The following is an 18,573-nucleotide window of genomic DNA, read 5'->3' on the forward strand; positions in this document are numbered from 1 at the left end:
GATTTGTTCGCAGTCATTAGAAGATCTTGGATTGGTTAAATTGAGTAGTTGTAGTGACGTTTGAAAGACATCGTTTACGCGTAGGATCAGCTGACATCCATGGCGTTCATTTGAAGACTGATACCATTACGAGCCAGAACACTGAAAGGAATATTGGAGTATGGCAAGCACCCGTTTTTGTAATACCAATAGAGCTCACATCCCCTGAGGAAGGATGGTTTGTTTGAAACATGTACATGTTGATGGCGTTATACTCTTAGAAAACTTTAAATTAAATAAGAAAGTGTATGGATGTTATTTCAAATATTTCTTTGGGACTTTAGCAAATCAAGAAAAATTTCAAAAAAAATACTGACGGTGGCGGTTGGAAGTTGATGATTATATCCATCATAGGGTGCAGGTGCACCACTTTTATAAAATATGAAACTTTCAACCTATCCCTAAAAAAATTTTTTTCTTGAATACTGCACTAAAGAAAATTAAAAAAAAAAATTGAAATTTAATACAGTAATAACACAGTGGGTGTTTGAAATATTATAAAAAGAAAAAAATAAAAACAAAATTTTCTTGCGAAATCAGTCAGTATATTATAGTGACAGGACACAATTGTCCCAGTGTGATTGATTACAAAAAAAAAAAAAAAGACAATTTCCTATTGAATGTGTTGGTAGAATGTTTCCACTTAAACATTCCTGACATTCCATTTCTACAGACCTGTTTAATGGAATGTCAGGAAGTTTATATATACACATTATGCATGCCTATGAAAAGTGAGCTAGATCCTACATGGATGTTAAAGGTGTACTGAACAAGACTTCTACAGCTCACCTTTTCCTAAATTCAAGCTTCTTTACAATAAGTGCAGGGAGAGTCCTAGGGCTTGCATGTCCTATGCCAGTTAATATGCTTTGCTTCTGATAGCTAGAGAATCAATTCATCTTAAGAGCTGAGATCCTACAGTTTATAACACACATCTGGCATACAAGTGCAAAGATGTTGACACCATAACACTACATCTTTTTTAAACTTATTAGCAGTATCGTGTCAGCATTATATTATATTCTAGCTAGCATTTACTGTTGGATGAAGGGTGGTGAGAAGCTCTTCAAAGCTGGAATAGGCACCACATCTGCTACCTCTATTTCTCTCACATCTGCAGTCAGATCTTCAAGTGACTTTAGAAGCTCGAAGTTGTTTAAAAAACAAAACAAAACACCTCCAAAATTAAATTGGGTGGAGGAAGCTGCTATCAAAAGTTAATCTGTTTAACAATAAAACTAGAATGTTGTATCCCTTCAACCCTCTCTTTCTCAGTCAAGGAGAATAAATACAATGTGCTCTATTTTCTCTTTAATCTTTGGTAATTACTTTTTATCATTTATGAAATATCTCTGTCTCTGGGGAAGATCTCTTGCCATTAAGATAGTATAAGTGATGTCAGGGCATGCCAAGGATAGTGGAGAGGGTATGAGGTCTCAGAGCAATGTTTTTCCCCTGGAGGAGGAGGGGAATAGGAGGATGGCCACTACTCTTTTCTCAGAGCTGGAAGAGGAGGGGATGATGGGGCTGTGCTCATGTCCCAGGGGTAGTGGAGGGAGTACTGGAACTCTGTTGGGACACTACTATTGAGATGTGGGGGAAGAAAGGTGGGTACCAGGAGTTTGCTCATACCCAGAGGTCAGAGGAGAGTGTTGGTACTCTGCTCTTCTCCTGGGGTAGTGGACATGATGGTAGGGTATTATGCTTGTCTGGTGCAGAGGAGCAGTATTCGGTTCTGTTCATGCGTCAGGGGTAGGAGAGGGGTGTAGGGGTGGGTAAGACAGCGGGTGTCAGGGCTCTTCTCTTGTATATAGGTGGAGGGAGCTAGGACAGGGAGGTATTAGGGCTCTGTTCTTGCTACTCAGAGGGAGGGTTGGGAAATTGCTCTTGAACCCTGGGGTAGGAGAAGGGGTGTTGGGCCTCTGCTTTTTTCATGAGGCTGGTAGATGGGATGGTAGGGCACTATGCATGCCTGGGAGAGAGGAGGGGTGTTAGGGCATTGCTCATATCCAGGAGGAGGGGGATGGCGGGGCTCTGGTCTTCAAAGGTAATACACAAGGGAAGAAAATTAATTCAAGGATAGCCAATAAAACCCAAATTACAAAAATGAACTACAAACAATTCTTATATGAAATTATTTGTACTAAATTCTCAATAGCAGTAAAAAAAAAAAAGTGTTCTTACATGACTAAACAATACAGAATCAAAGTCTGTTCATTTTGATAGATGAAATTGTAATCCATTATATACCTTTGAAAAACACTCAGATTTTTAACTATTTTCTTTCTCAAGTTTGTTAGTCTCAAATTGTGCCACAAAAGCAAAAAATGGTTTAAAAAAACAATTTTAATGTACAAAATTTCAAGCAGTATATCACTGAAAAATCCAGTCTTCCCAAATTTGAATTATTAAAATAAAACTGTCTTCAGGATAACGAATCACTTTTCTCAATGTACTGAATGTCCATGAATATGTCACTTAAGAAGTTAATCATCCTGAATATTGCTACTGAGATTTATTCAAGAATTCTTCATTCTGATCCTCTTTCTCAGTGTATCAAATCTCAATGCCACATGTAGTTGGTATGGAGTTTTTTTTGTTTTTTTTTTAATTTAAAGTTTAAAGGAGGCCGAAGCCGTACAATAACATACAACAAAAAATGACACATGCCATCACTAACTTCCGTCTCCCGGGCTTAAACATGGTAAGTAAACTAAAACACGTTAGCAAAGTAACATACTCATCAACAGAACCAAGTCAAAACAAATATTGACCCCCAATCCCCCCCATTACCCCACCCTCCCTCCCCCTTGCCTCTCGACAGCAAAATACTGTACGGTGTGATAGGACCGTATACCCCTCAGAAAGAAAATAAAAGGAAGAAGAACCAGCAGTAGGACAAAAAGCATAATACCACCTACCCTCCATCCCAGGATACACATAAGTCTCTGCCCCCCCATCTCCAACAAGATCTGTCCATCAATGGCGAAAGCTCAACTGATAACCTCAAAAGGCCCAGACGGTTGGGCTGCAGCTCGAGACCAGGCCACGAACGGCTGCCATCGCACCTGGAAGCGTGAAAGTTTCTTCTGTTTGAGTGCTGTTAAATGTTCCAGATGCTGAAGCTGTGTCATCTTTGTTATTACTTGCTGTCTCGTTGGTGCCTTTTCCTGTTTCCATGCACGGGCGATCACCGATCTGGCCGCTATTAAAATTTGCGTAATTAAATAAAAATGTTCATATGCCTCATTGGTGAGTTGTAGATTTAAAAGAAACAGCGCTGGTGATAAGGTCAGTTTGGTGTTAGTAATGGACAAAATTAGGTCTGCAATGTCACTCCAAAACACAGCAATTACAGAACATGACCACCACATATGTAGATAGGTGCCAACCTCCCCACAGTTCCGCCAACATCTATTATCCCATTTGACAGAAAAGGAGTGCAGCTTGGAAGGAGTAATATGCCACCTATATAGAAGTTTATACCCCTGTTCTACTATATGAGCCGAAATAGAACTCTGTTTAATCTGCAGAAACCCCTCCCTCCAACATGATGTACCTCTAAGCTCAGGAATATCTTTTTCCCAATTCTTAAGATGAACAGGCAAGGCTGGCAGGTCCCCATTTAATAATAAATATATTTTGGATATAACTCTGCCAATGCTGTTAGCCTGATCACAGAATCCCTCGAGCAGGGTTTTACCCTGCAGCAGCTCTCGTTTCACTGGGGGCTTCCCCAAAAAATGTTTAATTTGAATATAAGAGTATTCATCCGCCACTGTAAGGCCATATTGCAGTCTTAAATCAGCAAAGTCTCGATACACCCCACTATTGAAAACCTGTCCCAAAGTCGTACACCCCCCAGCCACCCACCTCTTAGCCATTCCCCCCGACTGACCCGGGGGGAACCCTTTATGAAAGAAAATGGGCGAACTGTAAAAATACTTGCGACGTCCCACTAACCTAGACTTCCACTTGTCCCACAACGCCAAGGTATGTTGGACTGTAGGTACTCCCCATTTCATGGTGGGTCTGTCTGTCGTCTGAAGCCACATATATGGACCCGGGCCACTCCCCCCCACCAGGTCTCTCTCCAGTTGAACCCAGCGCTTCCCCACTCCATGAGTGTGCCATTGGACCGCCGCCCTCATTTGAGCAGCCACATAGTACCAAAGTAAGCATGGCACTCCGAGACCCCCTCGTTGTCGGGGCAAGAAAAGAACCTCCCTCCGTACTCGAGGTGGTCTATGGCGCCAGATAAATCTCATGAGCTTCCTTTGCCAAGTTTGAAGAGCTTCCAACGGGATAGCTACAGGCAAGGTTTGGAATAGGTAATTAAAGCGTGCCAGGATGTTCATTTTCACTGTCGCTATCCGCCCCAACCACGATAGCCCCAGTCGTTCCCACACCTGAAGGTCATGTAGTATCTTTGGCCATAAACCCCCATAATTAAGCTTATATAAAGTACTGAGATTCGGACTGATTTGAACCCCTAGGTATTTCAGGCTATGTTTTACAACTTTAAATGGGAAAAGCTGATGTATTCGCTCAAATTGAGCCTCCGAAACAGAGACGTTTAACAGTTCAGACTTATCGGCGTTTAGCCGATATCCAGATACAGCACTAAAACGCTGCATTTCAGCCAGAACCCCGACCAGTGACTGCTCCGGCTCAGACAGAGTGAAAAGGACATCGTCAGCGAACATAGAGAGCTTATACTCTTGATCCCGGATCCGTAATCCATGAATCAGGGCGTTAACCCTAATAGATGCTGCCAATGGTTCTAGATAGAGTGCGAATAATAAGGGAGAGAGAGGGCACCCCTGGCGAGTTCCCCGCTCAATTTGAAACGTTGGGGAGTACCCCCCGTTAACCTTAATACAAGCGTTAGGGTTACTATATAGCGCCATGATCCAAGTGGTAAAGTTGCCCCCCAACCCCACCTTATCCAACACCGCCACCAGATAGTCCCAATGGACCATGTCGAATGCCTTTTCAGCATCAACCGTGAGCATCACCATTGGTATTTGTTGTTCCTGACCCCACCAGATGAGATCTAGCACTCGGCGCACATTATCCGCCGCTAGTCTGCCTGGAACAAATCCAGTCTGATCCGGATGTATAAGAGAGGGAGCTACAACACCTAGCCTGGTAGCCAGGATCTTAGCCAATATTTTCAGATCTAAATTGATCAGTGATATTGGCCGATACGACCCGCACAGTACAGGGTCCTTCCCAGGTTTCGCTAAGATTGTGATGCCAGCTTTATCAGAATGTGCTGATATTTGCCCCTCCTGAAGTAAAGAGTTAAACGCCTTGGTCAATGGAGCTACAATTATGTCCTTTATCTTTCTATAGAAGCCTGCCGAGAACCCATCAACTCCCGGAGATTTCCCCGTTTTCAGGTCCTGTATCGCTTTGCCCACCTCGAATTCAGTGATATCCTTATTGACCATATCCCTGCGCGCCTCATCTAACCGGGGAAGATTAATGTCGGCAAGGTACTCCTGTATATCCGGCAGCGTAATATCAGGTCTCTTAGAATACAGCTGCTGATAAAATTCAGTAAACCGCTTTCTGATGTCCATATTTTCAGTCAGCATCTTACCCGATGCATCAGCAATCCTAAGTATCTGGTTCACTCCCTGTCTAGCCTTTAGTCGTCTCGCCAACAGTCTTCCCGCCTTATTCCCCCCCTCATAATGCGCTTGCTTCACTCTGTCCAAGTGATGGGCGATAAGACCCAAGTCCAGCTGCTCTAGGTCCTGCCTTAACGTTTTCAGTTGCTGTCCCACAGTCAGGTCTGGTTGTCTTTTATTCTGCAGTTCTAACTTCCCCAGTTTGCGAAGGATCTCAAACCGTCTGTGTTCCCTGTCTCTTTTAACATGCGTGGCTAGAGCTATCAATTTACCCCTGGCTACTGCTTTAAAACAATCCCAGACCCCCATGGGAGAAACCTCTCCATTATCATTGTCCGCTAGATATTGCAGCATGTCAGAGCGAAGGCGGAGTACCTCCCGTTCATCATCCAGTAAGCTTTCATTAAGTTTCCAAAACTTATCACCACCCACATCCCCTAACCCTCGTAGAGTAAGCCCGATCGCCGCATGGTCTGACCACGTGCGGGCCTCTATACTGGCGTCTATGACATGATTGACTAATCCTCTGTCCGTAAGAAACATATCAATTCTCGAATATGACTGATGGGTAGCAGAGAAAAATGTATAGTCCCTCTCAGTAGTGTGCAGGTGTCGCCATATATCTACCAAATCCCATTCCTTCAGTAATGCCTTCAGGCAACGTCTGTGGGCTTTTGAGTATGCCGAACTTCCCGTGCTGGTGTCTAAATATGGGTAACTGGGCAGATTAAAATCACCTCCAATTAAAAGTAAACCGTCAGCCCATTGCCGCAACACTACCGCTACCTGGGTGAAAAATGAGCCTTGACCCGTATTGGGTGCATATATATTCACCAAGGTATACAGCTGTTGGCCTATCTTGAATTTCAGGAGTAGATACCTGCCCTCCTGGTCCCTTACCACAGTTTGCACATCAACAGTCAAATTTCTGGAAAATAGGACCCCAACCCCTTTATATTTCCCTCGTACTGTAGCTGCGGCATAATACTGAACTGGAAATTCGTGAGAAAGCATAAGTTTCTCGTGGCGCTTTCTAAGGTGTGTCTCCTGGCATAATAGAATATCTGCTTTAGCTCGGATTGCATCCTGCAGCAATCGTTTACGCTTATGATAAGTTTGCAACCCCTTAACATTCCACGAGAGAATTCTGATATTACTAGCCATGGCAGCCATTATCATCTCTCTGTCTGATCCAGGTAGGGCTATCTTTGTCCTCCCAAGCACCCTTTCCACCCCCTATCCATCCCCTCTTTCCCCCATTTCCAACTGAAAGGCCCCGAAACACCCTACTCCCCAGCCCCCCCTCCCCCCCTCCCCCACCTCCCTCCCTCCCCCGTTCCATGTGAAATGGGAATGACTGCACAGAGGCCCGTACAGGGACCCCCGCCCGATCTCTTACCAACCAATTTAACCTGTAAAACAGTAACAACTTCGATGCAGGAGGTAGTAACATGCAGAAAAATGAAAAAGAAAAGGAACAAAAAGAGTCACCATCTGTTTGTCCAGACATGTGTTGCCCCTCCAGGGCAAAGTGGTTGCTCCTCTATAAACAAATAAAACAAGAGAGATCTGCCCTCCAAGGCTTCAGCCACAAAACCCTGTAGCTGGGAAACTCTTCCAGGAATAGCCGAGGCTGTGAAGAAGATATCAGCGTGGAGGGTCTGAAGAGGACGCCGATCCCCCCGAGTTACGCCGCAACCTCTTGCCGCCAGATTGGACCCTCTGCCACCGATTAAGCGTGTCCCGCTTGTCTCTCCCCTCAGGTGAAGCTGCTCTTGCATTCTCCAAGACAGGCCATCCCGCTGTTAGCAATGCTTTCTTCGCCTCCTCCACCGACTGGACGCGCACTGCCGTGCCCTTCACCGTAAAGGCTAAGCCAAAAGGGAACAGCCATTTATATTTGACCTCCCTATTGCGCAGTGTGGCTACTATCTCTTTGAATTCCCTGCGTTTTCGGATAGTGTGTGCAGACAAATCCTGAAATACTTCCACAGGGTAGCCTTGCCATTGAAAATCTTTTCTCTGTCTGGCGCAGAAGAGCACCCTTTCCTTTGTCTGGTAAGAGTGGAAGCACACAATAATATCCCGGGGTGCGTTACCCCTAGGTTTCGCTAGGGCTCTGTGGGCTCTGTCAAAAATAATTTCTTTACACCCTTCTGGGGGGTTATTGTTATATAAAAGCAATTCACAGATGTCCTTTATCACTACTGCACAGTCTTTATACGCCTGCTCCTCCGGTACGCCCCTGAATCTTAAATTACCACGGCGGGACCTGTTCTCCAGGTCATCCACCCAGGATCGCAACTCACAGTTAGAGGCTTGCAAGTCCTGCACTTCTTTTTGCAAGGCTTCCTGCCGATCCTCCATTTCCCCAATCCGTTGCTCAGCCTCTCCCACCCTGTTGCCGAGCACCTCGTGGTCTTGGCGGAGTTCTCGAATAATTTCTTTTATTTCGCCCCGCAGGGAGGACATAGCTTCCTTCATGTCCCCCACCCACGCTTGAAAGTCTCCTCTCGAGGGGGGAAGCTGTGCCGCTTGCGCGTCTGCCTGCTGAAGTTCCGTTTCAGCTGTCTCCCGCGCCTCATCGCCGCCATTTTCTACAGCTTCCTCCTCCTCCGTGGCAAAGCTAGCAGCCCGCGGTTTTAGCGGGTCGTATGAAAAGCTTTTCAAATCAGTTAATTTTCGTCTCTGCGCCATCCTGGTGTTCTCTACACTGACTGCTGCGTTCCCAGCCGGTTTTATTAGCAGTCCTGCACCGACAATATATATTATTGGAGATCGGGCTCCGGAGCTCTCCTCTTAGGCAGCCAGCTCAGGAAGTGACGTCACTTCCTCGGTATGGAGTTTTATTAAAGATGCCTTCAATATAATCCCCAACTCGAGATATCTTGATATATTTAAGGGAGATATTGTAGAGAAATAGATTTATATATCCCCCCTGTTGAAGCCCCCACTGGGCAAAACAAGTGTCCCTTGTTGGAGATTATATTAGAGACATTGTTCAACAGCCACATCAGGATGGTTTGAACCTTCAGTGAATATGGAGAAATTACTACTTACCTGATAACTTTCTCTGAGTGCAGGCCAATCCCCACCAGTGGGTTATGCATTGGGGCAGGGCTATATATCCGTGACAGCCCGCCAGTATCCTCTGAAAAAGCCAAACTGTGGACAAACTGATTAAACCCAAAAATGATTATTAATAATCAACCACTCATGCTTCCAGCCAACAGGGAACACTTAGCTCATCCAAAAGAATAAACTTATTCACTAAACTGAGTGGTTGGTTAAGTCACTTATCAGACTTCAAAAGAATAGCAGAAACAATACTTTGCAATGTCCGCACGAAAGGCGAACCAAAGGTAAAAATGCAGCAGTTGAGGGGGGGGGGGGGGGGGGTGTCAGGGATGGGCCTGCCCTCTTTAGAGGAAAGGAAATTATCAGGTAAGTAGTAATTTCTCCTGCCTATGCATTCAGGCAGGTCAATCCTCACCAATGGGATGTACCAAAGCTACTCCCAAACAGGGTGGGAGACTGCCCGTAATCCAATCAACACTGCCCATGTAAACGCAGCATCCTCCTGAGCCCAAACATCCAAGCAGTAATGCTTGGAAAAGGTGGCAATGATGACCATGTCACCGCTTGGCAAATCTCAACAGATGACAATAATTGAAGTTCCGCCCATGATACCACCTGAGTCCTCGTGGAATGCGGTCTAATCTGCTTCAGCAAAGGAATCGCTGCAGCCACATAGGCGGCTGTAATGACTTCCTTAAACCAATGAGCTATAGTCGCCTGCATCGCCGGAGCACCGGGTTTGACGTCACCATGAAGCACAAACAGGCGATCAGACTTCTGGGCAGATTTAATAACCTCCAAGAATCGCAGCAAATGTCGCTTGACGTCCAAGGCATGCAAAAAACAATACTCACTTTCATCTCTGACCCTATTCAAGGTAGGCAGGGAAATGGACTTATTCAAATGAAACTCCGAAACCACTTTTGGCAAAAAAAAAAAAGGCACAGTCTGAAGCTGTACCACTCCCGGAGTCATATGCAGAAAGGGCTCACAGCAAGAAAGGGCCTGCAGTTCAGAAACCTGAGATGTAGAACAGATTGCCACCAGAAAAACTTTCTTCAAAGTTAGCAGCTGCAATGAAATACCATGCAGAGGCCAAAAGGTTAGACTTGCTAAGAAGTCCAGGACCAAATTAAGGTCCCACATAGGCACTGGAAGCCACAAAGGAGGACGAAGATGCTTAACTCCCTTCAAGAACCAAGAAACATTGGGATGGGAAGATAAAGGCCCACCATTGACCATATAACAAGCGAGAGCTGCTACTTGAACCTTCAAGGTATTAAGGCCATGCCTTTACGTAAGCTATCCTGTAAGTATTCCAAAATTAAGGGAATCTCTACCCTGAGAGGCTGAGAACCTCACTCAGTATACCAGGCCTCGAAAACTCTCCAAACTAACAGAGACAGAGACACATCCATTGTAAGCGCTAACCAATCCGTCGTCTCCAAGGAAACTCTCTTCCAGAGATGATCTGCCTACAACCACCACTGTAACTGGGCGCTCACTTCTAATGGCAGAAGTCTCACGGCGTAGTTCTGCGGCTGGACTCCAGCGGGAAAGCTACACACATTGAAGAGGTCATATACGAGCTCCTGCCCAGGGAACTACCTGATGGTAGGAGCTGCCATCAAATCCAGAATTATGTAAATAAGACCCCTCTATCGGGCGAGCAGCACTTATCAAGTTGCAAACCTGAGCAATCAATTTCTGAATTCAACTCTCCAGCAGAAGTACTCTGCCCTGCTTCGAATCGAAGCGAACGATGAACTGCTCTTGGCTAGGTTCACCACCCAGCCTAGCTCTTGTAGTAAGGAGACTACCTTGCGAGAAGTCTGGAGACTTTCTTCCACGCTCTTGGCTCGAATCAACTAGTCACCCAAATACGGTGTACTAGAATGCCATCTTTGCGCAAGAATGGCGCTACCGCCACCATGACCTTAGAAACGTTCTTGGGCACAGTGGCCAGCCCAAAGGGCAAGGCCTGAAACTGGCAATGGAGACCCAGAATGGCAAACCATAGGAACCGCTGATGTTCCCAGCAAATGCAAATATGCCTCCGACAGATTCAGAGATGTATGATATTCCCCTGATTGTACTGCCATGACAACAGAGTGTACAGTTTCCATACAGGAACGAGTGACCCGCAAATGACAACTGACTCCCTTGAAATCCAGGATGGTCAAAAGGACCCCTCTTTCTTGGGTATGACAAAATATATGGAATAGCGGCCTGTATTTTGCTGCAATTCGGGAACAGGAATCACGTCCTTCAGGGCTAACACCCATCTCAATATAGTGTCCACTGCTACCCTCTTCTGAGGGGAGTTGCATGAAGATATCATAAAGGCATCTGGAGGAATGCGAAAATTTTTTAGAGCAAAGCTATCCCAAATTACTTCCAGGACCCACTGGTCTGACATGATCTGGACCTACCTCTGATAATAGCAAGAAAGACGGCCACCTATCTTCTGCGCCATCAGGTGAATCCACAGACCTTCATTGAGAAGGTCAAGAGACTCCACTCCCGGAGCCCGCGTCTTTCCGAGGCCTTCTGGGGTGAAAGGACTGAAAACTCCAGAAGGATGGGATCTGAGAAGAAGCTTCTCTATAAGGACGAAATCACCTATAGTTATGAGCGGCCACTTGCCTGAAAGGGCTGAGAAGCCGGCTTCAGATAACGAGGAACCTAGGCTTCCCCCCCATCTATTTGCCATCTTTTCCAACTCACTGCCAAATGAAAGGGAACCTTTGAAGGGCAGCTTGGTGAGATTGGACTTAAGTCACATGGCCAGCCAACCAATTTCTCAGCCACAGCTACCATCTAGCCGCTATTTCAGAAGTAACTCCTCTGGCGGCTATGCAAGGTTATCTTGACCCATTCCTCCCGAAATAGGGACAACTGACCCCCGATGAGCGGAAGGGAGGACTGGGCCTGCGCGCCTTCATTGTGTAGCTTTGTTGGGGGTAAAGGCCTACGAGGATCCCGACCGCTGAGGCCGTCTGCCACGAAAGGAAGGTGTCCAAGATTGTGACCTCGACGCCTGCTGTCTCTGGTGAAAGGAACCACCCCTCCCCATACGGAACCGACGCTGACCCCGAAACCGACCCCTGGAATTCCCGAAGGATCGAGACTGTTGGGGCTTGTCCTCGGGCAGCTTATAAACCTTGTTGTCACCGAAGTCCTTGATGAGTTGATCCAGCTCGTCACCAAACAGCAACTTGCCCCTGAAGGGAAAAGAACCCAAACGCGACTTAGAGGAAGCATCTGCCTCCCAGTGACGGAGCCAAAGCAACCGCCTGGCGGATACTGCAGAAGACATAGTGTGAGCTGAAGTCCGCAGTAGATCATATAATGCATCCGCTGTGTAGGCGACCGCAGCCTCCATGCAGTTGGCCTGCTCCGCTTTGTCCGGCGGAAGATCCTGGGCTGTAAGCAATTGTTGAACCCAGCGAAGAGTGGCCCTCTGCACGAGATTGCTACAGACCGCCGCCCGGACCCCTAAAGCTGCAACCTCAAAGATGCGCTTCAATAAGACCTCCAACTTCCGGTCCTGGAGATCCTTCAGTGCTATACCCCCTATCACGGGGATGGTAGTATGCTTTATCACAGCCGTGACCGCCAAATCCAGTGTGGGAATCTTGAGAAGGTCCAAGGACTCAGTCAGTAGGGGGTACAACTTATCCATAGCCCTGCTAACCCGCAAGGAAGCTTCTGGAAGATCCCATTCCTTAGAGACAATCTGGAATAATTTGGGATGAAAGGGAAGTTTGCGGGGTGGTCCCGAAGGCCCGCCAGAGCTACATCCCCCGTGGAAGTGTCCGCTTCCTGGTGTGGTGTCGGGAGTTCCAGCTCCTTCAAAACGTGCAGGATCAAATAGTTTAGCTCGTCCTTGCCAAATAAGCGAAGAACCTGGGGGGTCATCCCCCTCCATGGATACCTGACCGTCCAAATCGCCACCTCCGGCTGGGTCTGGAATGTCCGGAGAGGGATCCGGGGCCTCCGGAACTCCCGTGCCCCCCTGTGGACGAGGACAACGAACCCCCGCTTTCCCCTGATCTGGTGCTGACCTGGAGATCTTAGGTGGAGAGGGACCAGCAGCCTCCCAACCCGCCTCTGCCTCTAAGAATGCTTTGTGCATTAAAAGCACAAATTGCGAGGAAAACGGGATTGGCCTTTTAAAGGTGTCACCCGTGGGTCGGGAGGGAGGGGGGGGCCGAGGAACTTCACCATCGAGCGTACTCTGCGGGCTTAGGGCCGGCGGGGAGGAGGAGAATCCTCCTCCTCCGACGCTGTCCCTTCTGATGGCAAAGTGTCCAAACTGGCCGCCACCTCCTCTATGGGAGGCGGGGCTGCCGACCGGGGCCCAGAAACTCTCCGCGGCCGCGTCGAAGAAGCAGAAGAAGAGCTGTGGGCAGTGCTCGGCCCCCGAGAGGGTCCCTTGCCCCCGGGAAGACATCGGGAGCAGAGACCCTCCCGGGAGCGTCGCGCCCCCGCCCCCCCACAGGCCGAAGATCGCGACATGAAGAGGTGGAAAGGCAAGCTGCAAGAAAGCACGCCAAAAGGTGAGGGACTGCCCCTAAGCTAGAAAAAAAATGCGCCGGGTGAACCAGCCACCCACTCCGGAGTCCCGGGACTAAACCACGGCAGGCCGGGGCTGAAATCAGAGCTCACTGCCTGCCACCAACAGGACTCATGTAGCAGTCAGATCACTGAATTTTTTTTTTTTTCCTTAGAACAAATAATGTTCCCACTCCTTATAAGCCCCCTTCAGAGGAAACCCTCTGGAACACTTCAATTGTGGGGGGAGGGTGACCGGCCCACCGGTAATCTCTCCCCCTGGGCCCCCTGGGACTATCTAGCTCCGGGTAAATGGTCGGAGGGCATTGCCCTGCCAAGCCTGCCCTTGATCCTGCCTCCTCGCTGTGCAGGTAACACGAAAGAAAATACTAACTTCCTAATTTTTTTTTTTGTTGTTATAGAAGGATGGAACAAACTAGTTGCTCTAGTCAGGGTTATTTCAGTGAAAAAACCTGGATAATCAATGTAGAAATGCAGAAAGACCAGGACCGCAGGTTATGCCTCTCAATCTGCTGGAGTCAGAGAAAATACTGAGGGATCGCAGGTGGCACACCAGTATATCTAGGGGGTGCTTTTCAGCTTTTCTCTGACTCCATCTGCTGGAGGGGAGGCATAACCCAGCAGTCTGGACTGATCCTGGTACGTACAGGGAACTCCGGTTGTATCACCCTTATGTGACGTGCAGCACAAATGGCTAAGCGCTTTGACTTCTTTGGCACCAGCACCATGGTTAGTATGTGCTCACTACATATGCAGCGGCAGGTACGTGCTTAATTACACCCACAGTTATCCGCTTAGGAAAATGCACAAAACGCGCTGCAATACAAACACAGGAAACACACAGGTACATGCAATGCACTCAACTACGCACACAATATATGCACAAAGTACACGCACAACAGGGGCCACAGATTTAGGTGCACAAGAAAGCATGCAGGCACGTGCTGTCACACACAAAAACGCATGAAGGAATCACTTCAGCTTACCACACAGCCCAGGAAGGAAGACTGAAAGCGGAGCCTAGCCAAAAGGCTGCTCAACCTGCTGTGCCTGAGCTGCCTCCACATCTTACAAAACTCCTGATGTGAGCGGGAAATGCTGAATGCCAAGGAAAAAAACGTGGTAGAAAATAGCTGCTCTTTTTTTTTTTTTTTTTAAATGAAAATTTTTACCTGAGCTCAGCCCTCTGGCTGCGAGCAGGAACAGCTACAGTGGGAGAGAGTGAAAGCCTTCACTGACGCGCCACTCTCGGCCTGCAACTGCTAATTTTTTTTTTAAGTCCATGCTAGAACAAGGCTACTGAACTATGGCACACAACTGAGGGAGGGACCCAACGGTATCTCCTCAGGAGGCAAGCGATGCTATATAAATCGGCCCGATCTTCTGTTTTTCTCTATTTCTTTTTTTTTACAGGCAATCCTCAGTTGGGAAATGCATGTTAACCATCTGTTCGAGATGAAGACTACTGGTGGTCTGATGTCAGCAGGGCTATATATCCATGACGTCAGCTTCTTCCTCCGTCTCCATCTGCTGGCAGAGATCCATAACCCACTGGTGGAAATTGGACTGCCTGAATGTAGAGGAAATTAACATTTCTTCTGTTAGGGATGAGTGAATTTGTAACAGAAACATTTCAAGTAAGTTTCCATAGCCAATTACAATGATTTGAACTTTCAGTGAACATATTCATTGAGATTTAATTCATCAAGATAGCTCGAGTTGGGGATTATGCTAAAGACATATTGAATAAAACTCCATACTAACTACATGTGATATTGCGATTTAATCCATTAAGAAAGAGCATAAGAATGAAGACTTCTTGAATAAATCTCAGCAACAATATTCAGGATGATTAATTTCCTCTGTGACATATGCATGAACATTCGGTATACATTGAGAAAAAGGGTTTGTTATCCTGAACACAAGCTTTATTTTAATAATTCATATTTGAGAAGCCTGGCTTTGTCAGTTATATACTTTTTGAAAAATTTTAAAACCTTTTTTGGTTTTATTACACAGTTTGAGATTAACAATCGATTTTTATTGAGACAAAAACAGTTACAACTTGAGTGTTTTTCAAAAGGTGTATAATGATTATAATTTCAACTATCAAAATGAAGACACTGATTCAAAGCTGTTTGGTTACGAAAGAATGCACCTTTTTTCATTCATTTTTTCATTTATTTTTACATTGATTTTGAGAATTTAGTGCAAATCATTTCCTATATGAATTTTTTAGTAGTTCATTTTTGTAGTGTGACTGGGTTTTACTAGCTACCTTTGAATTGCTTTTCTTGTGATTTACCTTTGAACACCAGAACCCCGACCCCAGATTCAGCACTAGGGGGGGGGGGGGGCGGGGCGGCACTGCCTTCCGCCCCCCCCCTCCCCAATTAAACCTATGCTTCAGTGACTCTGGACTCACAACCACAATGACATGCTCGAGCGTCAAGTTCCCATGACAACCGCAGGCCGCCAGCCCATCAGTCCAAGAGATGCGTCCATTCATTCCATCATCGTAAACACAAGAACCGAGCACTAGATCATCCCAGGACCAACCACTTCGAGCGGCTCCTGATCCTACTGCTCTCACAGCATCTCCTGCGGTCCCACCCGCAAGTCCTTCCCCAACCACTGGGACCTTCCATCCGCGTCCGACCTCAATCAGCTACTCTGCCCCTTCCTTCCCAAACAACGTTCAGGTAGCACGAGGGGTACATTCACAACACAGCACAGTACAGTTCTTAAATAAAATGCAATACTACTCTCTGCAGTAAGGATGGATAATATTTCTTACTACCCTCAAGTTATTTAGTTTGAGCCCAACGTTGTTTCCAAACACCAACCCTACTAGCTTTCCAGCCACCACAAGAGCCGAGACAGGACCGGAAGCAGCCGTTAGATTCCTGCAGGCTGCTCGCGAGGGCTCTTGTTGGCGCGCATGCGCAGCGGCCCGCCTCCCTAAATATCAGCCGGAGCAGAATGTGGAAAGCGAGGAGCTGTGGTGTATAGTCGGTAATGGTTTTCATTAAAAACCGCTGGTGCATTCAGAAAGTAGTCCAGTGTGGTGAGATAGTCGCCTACTTGCCAATATTGAGAGCCAATGGCGAGTCTCAGTGAGGAGGAATTGCTGCACTTTCTTGCCGCCGAAGGGGGGAAAGCCAAAAACTCCGAGTTGTTAAGCCGCTATCGAGACTTCGTTAACCACGGAGATCCCCAGATCAGAGGTGAGTGAGGAGCCCAACTAGACTGAGTGGACGGCTGCCTGCCTCTACTGAGCAGACCTCCTCTGTATCTAGGCAGGAGGGTAACTTGTTTTCAATTGTATTGACCCGACCCTCCCCCAATCGATTTAAAAAGTTGGCTGCAGTGGATATGTCTCGAGGGAGGCTATTTGGAGACTCCTTGAGGAGTACATTTTAGGGAACCATTATCATCAGCCTATGCATTATACACCGTGGTAGGAGAGAAACTGTGCCAGGCACAGAAAGTAAAGAATACCATTAGATACACAGTGAGGAGCTTGCCAAGGACGGATCTATGCTGACTTGACAAGGGGCCAAAAGCAGCTATGGCTGCAGATGGAGCCTGAGGATAGGGCATCATCACCAGCCCCACCTCTTAAAGTCGCATACAGTTTTTTTTTGTGCGCTCGTTGGAGTTGCTGCCTGCGAATTAGATTACAACCCCCCCCCCCCAGACCTGCCAAATGTCACAGGGGAGTCTGCCCCTGTGGCATACTAAGGGCAAAGGGCCGTCTGCGCCATTTTGATTACTGGCAGCCGAAGTGCAGGAGATTGCTCCCGGATCCCTGCTGGACCACCAGGGACTTTTGGCAGGTCTTGGGGGGGTGGGGGTTGTAGTTAATTAAATTTAAAGGGTTGGGATGTTTTGTTTTGGGTTTTTTTCAGAAGGAGAACAAAAGTTTTCTGAACTGGGGAGTGGACCGAAATGGCCCTCCCCAGACCCGAAAATGAAATGGGGACAAAAAATGTTATGCACTCCCCTAATTTGCTCCATAAGACGCACAGACGTCTGGGAACCGAGCCGGTTTAGCACACCATTTTTATTTTTATTTTTTAATTTCCCCCCTCTGAATCCTAGGTGCATCTTATGGTGCGAAAAATATGGTAATTTCTACGTTTCCTAGCATGTTGTGTTTTCATATGAATGAGGCAGTGGTCCTGCCAGGCTTTAGGAAAGAAGGGAGGGTGAGTAAGAAGCCGAGCATGAAAGATCCTGTTCAGAAAGTCAGATAAGCTGTTGTGTTGTACTCAGGGCCATGCAAAGAGGAGGCAGCATCGAAGGCCTCTATCACAAGATAGATTAAGGAGGCAATAGCCTCAGCTTACATGTTCAGGAGGGAAGAGGGTGCCGGAAGGTCTCAAGGCACATTCCAGCAAAGCGCAAGTGGCATTATAGGCAGAATCCGGAGCAGGTTTGCCGCTAGCTATCTGCAAAGTAGCTACTTGGGCCTCACTGCATTCCTTCACTAAACACTATAGGTTAAACTTACAGGAACAGAAGGATACGACGTTTGCCTAGGAGGTGATGCAGGCAGCTATGGAGCACTCCTGCATAGGATGAGTACTGCTTGGATATGTTCCTGTTGGTCTGGACTGGTCTGCAGGATATGAAGGAAGGTGAAATTGGTCCTTGCCTGCTAATTTCCTTTCCTTTAGTCCTGACAGACCAGTTTAGAACCCACCCTAAGAGGAATTTTTTTTTTCCCCTCTCATGCCTTATTTGCAATAATTTATAAAAGAAGGGAAAATATTGAGTAATGGAGAGTGGGAAGAGTAATTACTCCCTATGCTGTAAAAACCCGAGGAAGGAAAAGGGCGACATTAAGGCTCGGATTTTGGGGGGGGTTTCTCAATGTATTTTGTTTTTTCATCACACCGTAAGACATAAGAATATAGTGTTTACAATCACTCTGAGAAGCATATAGAATCAGAGTACATGTCCAGAAAAGGATACACTAGTGCTCAAGCACAGCAGGAAGGAGTGCATATCCAGCTTGGGCAATAGACTCCTGATTCCTCCTCTGATGGGACCAAGTTATTTAGAGAAGGCAAAGAGATTGGGCCTCTGCTGGTAGGAGGAAATCCCTGTTGGTCTGGACTGATATGTCAGGACTAAAGGAAAGGAAATTAGGTAAGGACCAATTTAACCTTTCAGCCTTTGTATGCCTCTGGATTAGTTCTTTTTTGTTCCTTTACTGCTTTGTTTCTTACTT

At 46.8% G+C, this 18,573-nt stretch overlaps 1 protein-coding gene across 5 annotated transcripts in view; it reads left to right on the plus strand.

Annotated features, from left to right (window-relative positions):
• The first annotated feature begins 16,200 nt into the window (after positions 1 to 16,200).
• LOC115098157 (ankyrin repeat domain-containing protein SOWAHA-like) overlaps positions 16,201 to 18,573 on the plus strand; it is a 108,464-nt gene continuing 106,091 nt past the window's right edge. For 3 of the 5 annotated variants that reach the window (XM_029614530.1, XM_029614531.1, XM_029614532.1), the window contains exon 1: positions 16,203 to 16,561. In XM_029614530.1, coding sequence (XP_029470390.1) covers positions 16,438 to 16,561 — 124 coding nt within the window. In that variant the 5' untranslated portion in view covers positions 16,203 to 16,437. Of the gene's footprint in view, positions 16,562 to 18,573 lie in introns of all 5 variants that reach the window. The other 2 variants (XM_029614533.1, XM_029614534.1) reach the window with 2 other exon arrangements.

Source organism: Rhinatrema bivittatum, chromosome 8, assembly GCF_901001135.1.
Source record: "Rhinatrema bivittatum chromosome 8, aRhiBiv1.1, whole genome shotgun sequence".
NCBI lineage: Eukaryota > Metazoa > Chordata > Amphibia > Gymnophiona > Rhinatrematidae > Rhinatrema > Rhinatrema bivittatum.